General features: G+C 58.0%; 1 protein-coding gene across 1 annotated transcript; it reads left to right on the top strand.

The window, feature by feature from the left end:
• Positions 1–462: 462 nt before the first annotated feature.
• On the top strand, positions 463–6,947 carry LSM4 (LSM4 homolog, U6 small nuclear RNA and mRNA degradation associated). The gene is made up of 5 exons (XM_026038828.1): positions 463–475; positions 555–596; positions 677–775; positions 3,733–3,916; positions 6,394–6,947. Exons 1-5 carry the CDS (start codon positions 473–475, stop codon positions 6,480–6,482), a joined length of 417 nt encoding a protein of 138 aa, XP_025894613.1. The 5' UTR covers positions 463–472; the 3' UTR covers positions 6,483–6,947.
• The last annotated feature ends 612 nt before the right edge of the window (positions 6,948–7,559 follow it).

A 7,559-nucleotide genomic window follows, 5' to 3' on the forward strand; every position in this document is an offset into this window, starting at 1 on the left:
CCGCCGTACCGGCGCCCCCGGGGCGGGGAGGTGCCGCGCGCCCCCTCCCGGGCTGCGGGCCCGGTACCGGGAACGCGCCCCGTCCTGGCAACAAACGGGCAACCGGCGGGAGCTGCTTCAGCTCTGGTGTTTGTCACGGGGGGAGGAGATACGGGGACAGCTCCCTGGGACCGGGGACACCGGGCCGGTACCGGCAGGGGCCGCGGGGCACTCTGGGTACGGGCGGCGCTCGCCGCTCGCTTTGCAGCACTGTCGTGAAAACGAAAGGGCCGCCCCTTCCCCGCGCCTCACGGGGCGCCGCTCGAGGCGCTTTACGGCCGGGCCGGCATCCCGCGGCGCTGATTGGCTCCGCCGCCGCGGCGCCGCGCGCTGATTGGCCCCGCCGCCGCGGCGCCGCGCGCTGATTGGCCCCGCGCGGCGCCGGGGGCGGTTTGAGCGGCGCGGCCCGGCGCGCGGCGGCGGCTCCGGCACGATGGTGAGTAACGGTGGGCGCGGCGGGCCCGGGCCGCGCGCGCCGCCCTCACCGGGGCCTCGCGGCCCTCTTCCCCCCGCAGCTGCCCCTGTCCCTGCTGAAGACGGCGCAGAACCACCCCATGGTGAGTACCGGTACCGGCCGGCCCGGCGCCGCCGCCCCCCCCGCCCGCTCCGTTACCGGCTGCGGCCCCTTCTCCTGCAGCTGGTGGAGCTCAAGAACGGCGAGACCTACAACGGGCACCTGGTGAGCTGCGACAACTGGATGAACATCAACCTGCGGGAGGTCATCTGCACGTCCCGGGTACGGCGGGGACACCGGGGGGACACCGGGGGGAATCTGCACGTCCCGGGTTCGACAGGGACACAGGGGGGACACCGGGGGGAGTGTGCACATCCCAGGTATGGCGGGGACACCGGGGGGACACCGGGGGGACACCGGGGGGAGTCTGCGTGTCCCGGGTTTGGCGGGGACACTGGGGGGACACCGGGGGGACACCGGGGGGTGTCTGCACGTCCCGGGTTCGGCGGGGACACCGGGGGGTGTCTGGGAACACGGGGGTCATCTGGGTATGGTGGAGACGCTGGTGGGTATCTGTGTGTCCTGGGCACGGTGGAGACACCGGGAGGATCCGGATCCCGCAGGCACACCGGGGGTATCTGCACCTCCTGGGTACAGCAGGGACACCAGGGGGATTCGGATCCCGTGGGGACACCAGGGGCTATCTGTGTGTCGCAGGTACGGCGAGGACACCGGGGGGATCTGAGTATGGCAGGGACGTTGAGGGGTATCTGTGTGTTCCGGGTACGGCGAGGACACCGGGAGGATCCGGATCCCGCAGGGACACCGGCGGATATCTGTGTGTCCTGAGTACAGCAGGGATATGGGGGGGATCCGGGTCCTGCAGGGACACCGGGGGGKATCTGCAGGTCCTGGGTACAGCGGGGACACCGGGAGGTATCCGTGCGTCCCGGCGCCTCCCGCTGCTCCCCGAGACCCGTCTCTTTGGGCTCCCCCAGCCCTGCTCCGGCCTCGGAGCCGCTTCCCGGGCTGTGCCGCCCCTTGGAGCAGTCATCCCGGTTATCCTGTGTGTGGGTGTCCCTTGCCCCAAATAGGAATTTGTCACAGCAACGTGTACCCCATAAAGCARAGAGAGCCCCCGAGCGCAAGCGGAGCAGCCGGGCCCCGCGCCGGGATTGTCCGAGGCAGGAAGCACCATCTGGGGCTTTATTTTTGGGGGGTCTTGGGGCGCAGGTCAGTGGCGGCCGCCCGGGTCGGGGCTTGGCCGGCCCCGGGAGGCAGAGCGGGGTGTTTGGGAGCCCCCTTGGCTGCCCGAGGGCTGCGGAGCCGGGTCGCCCGTGTCCCGTCGGCTGCTGGGCGGCCCCTTAACGGCTCCCCCGGCTCTGGCCCTGCACGTCTGCCCGTTAAACAGCCCGGGGGGCTGTTGTTTACCCGTCTGGCGCTCTCGCCGTGATTGGGATCTGCACGTGGGGCTTTGACCTCAGCAGAAGTGTCTGGTCTTGTCCCCAAGCAGCCTGCGCTGCAGGAGCCGCMGAGGGGGCCGCGGCGGCTGCGCTTCACCCGCCCCACAACATCGGGGGCCTTTGCGAGGGAAACCCGACGAAGGAGACCGCATCCTTCGAGCAGAAACCTCCCTGCGAGCCCTCGGGGCAGGCGGCCAAGCTGTGACCCTCGTTTCTGGGGCGCACGTGATACGATAGCACCCAGATAAAATCGGCGCGGCCCGGGGAGGATCTGCACTAGCCGGCAGGGCGGCTTGTCCCTTGGCAGGACGAGCAGGAAGGGGCTTGGAGGGCAACTAACCAGCAGCAACGTCCCGTCCGCGCTCACAGCACAGGCTCCCCTTTGGGAAGGAGCTTTGTGGGCTCGCTGGTGGCAGCGGCAGTACCTCGGATTTGCACCCAAGCTCTGTCCGTACCAGCGGAAAAGCACCGGGGCTCAGTGGCCACGTTCGTGCCCCGCTTTAGCGCCCGGCAGAGGCTCCGCGAAGGCGCCCGCGGGACGGTGGCACCGGTGGGGACGGCCGCTAGATGGCCCGGAGCGGAGCGTGCCGGGCCCTCCCAGCCTGGGAGGCTGCTTGTTTACCCCGCCGAGGCCGGAACGAGGAAGCAGGGAGCCTGGCTGGATCCTTTCCTGTACCCGGAGCCAAAGAGCAGCCGGGAGGATCCAAGGCAGGGTGGGGTTTGTTGGGTGTCTTTTTGAAGGCTGTTTCTCTCTGTCCCGTCTTGCGCGGGAAGGGCTTGTTTGTGCACGCAGAGTTGCCCCAAATAACTCCCGAGACGGGACCATTTTATCCCCCGAGAAGGGAAACGAGGCTCTTGTGTTTAACCCTGTGTGCCGGGATGCCGCAGAGCGGGATCTCCTCCCCTCTTCCCAACTACATCCTGGGCAGCCAAGTTGCTGTTCGGCTCCGGCGCTCGATTCCCAATCCCGCTGCCCCCATCGGTGGCCGACATACATCCCAAGACTCTCCCGAAACCCAATTCAGCAACTAACAAACAGAACATAAACATCGAGAGACGTCTGCCTGCTTCGTAACTTGGCACCTGAACACCAGTTATTCCATATGGGATCTGCGAGCTCCGTATTTTCCACAGCTCCTGCGCATCTGGTGGGCACACGCCCCGCGTCCAGCTGGCTCCGCATACGGCCTCGCTGCTCAATCCACTCCCCAGAGGAGGGAAATATTTAGGTGACTCCCAGCCGAGGCTTCTGGAAAAGAAATCTTTCCGGGCGTGCGCTTTGCTGGGACTGCGTTTTGCTGCCCGAGTTTATTGCTCCCAGGAGTTGTGTGTGACTTACCACGTTTGCCTCTCTGCTCCCACTTTCAATTCCCTTCTTAGGAGAGAAGTGAGGAGAAGGCCCCGTTTCCTCAGCCCTTTCTTCCTTCATGTTCTGCTCGTGTTAAAAACCATTTGTGGAACAAACTGAAACTTCAGCAAACTGAAACGTGGGGGCATGTGGCCAGACACCCTTGACACTCCTAGGTTTTTGGGCTGTGTGTTTTGGGGTAAATCCATTTTTGTGCCTGCTTATGGATAATGCTCTCAGAAGAGGTACAAGAGGTCTGTTCTCCAGAACTGATAGAAATACTCAGATGCCAAAGCATGGTATAAATGTGTCCCTTCCTAAGATAATATAAATGTGTCCCTTCCTAAGATAATATAAATGTGTCCCTTCCTAAGATAATATAAATGTGTCCCTTCCTGTCCTTAACCTGACGTTTTGTTTCCCGCCAGGATGGTGACAAGTTCTGGAGAATGCCCGAGTGCTACATTCGCGGCAGCACCATCAAGTACCTGCGAATCCCCGATGAAATAATTGACATGGTGAAGGAGGAGGTGGTGTCGAAGGGCCGCGGCCGYGGCGGGATGCAGCAGCAGAAGCAGCAGAAGGGCCGCGGGATGGGAGGTGCCGGCCGAGGTAACGACCCTGCGGCGCGCGGAGGTGGCATGGGGGGGACACGGCCTTTAAAACTGCAAGAAGAGGCTGCTGCTTCTCAGCCGCCRCTGCTGGCGGGAAGCCCGAATGCTCCGAGATGCTCCGGGCGAGCGCGGAGCCGGCGCCAAAGAACACAAAGGAGGCGAGCGAAGGCAGGGCCCTGCCCCGCGCAGCGTCCCCGCGCTCGCCGCCTCCTCTCCCTTCTGGCTCCGTGCAGAGCACGGGCTCGAGGTCGTCCCGGCAGAGCYGCTGCCAGCGGAGCAGGCCCAGGGGACAACCAAATGGCCATTTTCCTCGAAAATACACTGATAATCACGGTGAAAAACGTGAAAAACATCGTCTTCCACAAGAGTTGTGCTTCTGATCTTCTGACTTGCCTTTTATATATATACACTTTTTTTTTTTAATATATCTGAGGATTTATGTTCTTCCTGCTCTACACAAATAATTTATGTTTCTTATGCGAGGCAAGGTTACCAGTTGGGAAGAAATAGGTCACAAAAACAGCCCTTCCTTCCCTTGTCCGACTGAAAATAGGTAAATAGGTTAGTTAGGTTAAAATAGGTAAATAGGTTAGTAAATAGGTTAAACAGTGCTTCATTTTGGGGGTATTTCTGTCATTCCCCCTGCTTTACTTATTTATTTACTGCCGAGACGGTTCTCCAGGAAGCCTGAAAACCACTTCTCTCCTTTCCTGCTTGCACCTCCTGCCACAACCTTGAGATTCGCTTTGCGGTCGCCTCCCTGGGTCCCCGTGCCAGCCTCGGGGTTGCTCTGAATACAGGATTTGCCGCGGTAGCAGCTCCCGAGCTCCCACCAAACTGGGCTTGGCCCCGGAAAACTACATTTTAAAGGGAGTCCTGGGGACCGGAGCCGGCGAAGGGGGAAGTCTGGAGCACCCGGAGCAGGCGAGGAGTCCTGGTAGGGCAGCAGTGACCCACGCGGGGCCGGCCCGTTGCAGGGGAGCTGCAAAGGCTCCGTTTCCACCTCCTGGGACTTCTCGAGGGAAAAACCCCTGTGGTTTCTGCCGCCCGTGCTGCTTCCCCCAAGCTCTCCTCATGCACAARTGACCTTTACGAATCTGAAGGCGCCTTTATTTTATTTTCCCCTCCTTCCCTCCTCGTGTCCAAGGCTCTTGGCGGAGCAGCTTTTTGGATGGGGCTGTTTGGAGAGAAGCGTTTTAGCTGCAATGTTTTCTCTGCTGTGGAAACATCCWCCTTGTGGCGCGCGGAGCCGAGCGCTCGTTGAGGCGGAGTTCCCCGCTGTTTTGATGTGCAGCTTAAATGAGCCGATGGAATATTTTAAAGGGAAGCTTTGGCATTTGCTAATTAGCTAAAAGGTTTGGCTCTCATTACTGAGACACGAAGGGGRAAAAAAAAAAGGAAAAAAAAATAAAAAAGGAGCAGGACAATTTTGTTGGGAGGCCGGCAGGCAGAAGTAGAGCTATAATTGTGCACRCAGTTGAAAGGATTATTGTTTCTGACACGGGTAACCCTTCGTCTTCTGCATTTGGCCAGCCAAGAAGCCAGAGTGCTGTGGTCTTTGCTTGGCTGCTCTGGGAGCTGCTGGAGCTCTGAGAGCATCCCGAGGACTGCAGGGTTAGAAGCATTTTTTTTATTATTATTATTATTTGTGTTTTTCCTTCTAGTTTAGGCCTGTGGTCTGGGCTTAAGAAGAGCGTAGGGCTGTAGAGCTAAGTCTTCTCCCTGGAGCAGGCGTCCTTTGGGCTCTGCCACTCGCGCCGCAGTGGCTGCGGTGGCTTCACGGCCCCTTTATCCCCGACGCTCCGAACTAAACCTCACAATTACRGCCTGGAACCTTCCTCTGTCTATTCTGGGAGCACTTATTGGGCTGGGAGAAAGGAGAGGGAGAGCAGCAGCTGCCAAGGCAAACTGGAAGCAGGTGGGTGGATGCTCCCGTGTCCACAGGGAGCCCTTGGTCATTGGTGTCTTTTGGTGGCATCCGGCACCTTCTCCAAAGGGTCGCTCTGCCCAAGGATGAGGTGGCGACAGAACCGGGTTTATTTTGTGTTTTGCAGCTGAATTTTGCGACTGAGTCACCCTCTTTGGTTTTGGTTTTACAGCTTTCACGGGGTACAGTGCGAGCTGCTAATCCCAGTGCTGCCAGATGCTGCAGCTCGGTTAAACGCCCCATAGCTCTTTGCTGGTTACRTTCTTCAGAATCGGTAAACTTAAATTTACAGTGACGGCCCAGCTGGCTGGCAGGGTGCACGTGAGCAGGGAAACTTTAGGGAACGCGCAGATGTGCAGAGATACGTTAGGCRCCTAGAGAACAAACTGCAGCGCTGGGGATTGGCAAGGAAGGAGTCCAAAAACCCGGCCAAAACCTGGAAAATCCGTTTTGCAGTTGGGCAGAGCTTGGTGAGGAAGCTCTGAGCAGCTGAGAAGCACGTTCTTACAGTTGTTTTTCTGTTTTTCTGACTTGTTTTTGCCCCCTAGGTGTGTTTGGTGGCCGCGGCCGAGGAATTCCAGGCAGCGGAAGAGGTCCGCAGGAGAAGAAGCCGGGCAGGCAATCGGCAAAGCAGTGAGAAGCCGCGAGCGCCAGGGCCAGCGCTGGGAGCCGCTTGGTTTTGCCACCACTTGCGTGCAAAAACATTAATTTTCTAGTCCTTAGTCAGCTACTCGATGCCTGAATCATGTCGCTTGGAAGCCCCTCACAGTCCAATCTGGTAAAGCGAAGTTCTCTTCTTCTAGTCAGAAAATCTAAGTTGGAAAATTTAAAATTTAAAATTGGAAATCCCTAAACAAATCACTCATGGTGAAGGACCCAACTTCTGTCTTCTCCTGAGAATGAAAGTGCTGTTTAATTCTTCAGGGTCACCAGGTTTAATTTAGTGTTATCCTGTACAGTGTTTAAAGAACGAAGGCAAACACTTTTTTTCAGGATGGTTTGTTTTGTTTTATACTTGAAATTTGGGGAAGCTGTTGCATTTGTAACAGATGCAGACATTTTGATTTAAAAACACTGAGCTCGAGGATATTGTATCTTTACATGAGGGTTCATTTTWAAAAAAAAAAAAACTTTTAAAACTGCCTCTTTTCTGCCTGGTCACTTCTGTCTCTCCCCCATGCCATGGAGCGAGGAGGAGAGTCTGGGATGAGCATCATGTTGCCCTCTCTATGGGCCATTTTCAGCCATTTTCAAGACAACTTCCGAGGGTTTCTCAATAATTTTATTTCTCCTTTGGCTTCAGATTAGAAGCCTCCTTTAAAGGGTGCTTATGTTTCATTGTGGAAGGATAACATGCCCCTTACACTGCATTTTTTCACCATTTTCCTGAAAAGCAGCTGAAATGATTAAGTTGAACTGTTTCTTTTTTCTTCCTTTTTTCTTTTCACTCTGAACACCCTCCCCTGCGCGCGTGACGTGGAATCCTGCAGAGTCATAAGCCGCGACAGTATTTTTTTATTATTATTATTATTTTCCCAAGCTTATTTCTCAGGAAATGCAGCCGTCGGCTCCTCTCATGTCTCCGCTCTCTGTGCAGACGCTTCCCGCCGCACGCGTGGCCGAGGCCGGGCGGCTCCGGCCTCCGTCGCGGAGGCCCCCGAGCACAACGGGCTGCACGAGGGCCCGGCTGATGTGAAGCGAAACCTGCTCAGGG

The sequence above is a fragment of the Nothoprocta perdicaria genome, unplaced genomic scaffold (genome assembly GCF_003342845.1).
Source record: "Nothoprocta perdicaria isolate Ctin4 unplaced genomic scaffold, notPer1 scaffold_218, whole genome shotgun sequence".
Lineage (NCBI taxonomy): Eukaryota > Metazoa > Chordata > Aves > Tinamiformes > Tinamidae > Nothoprocta > Nothoprocta perdicaria.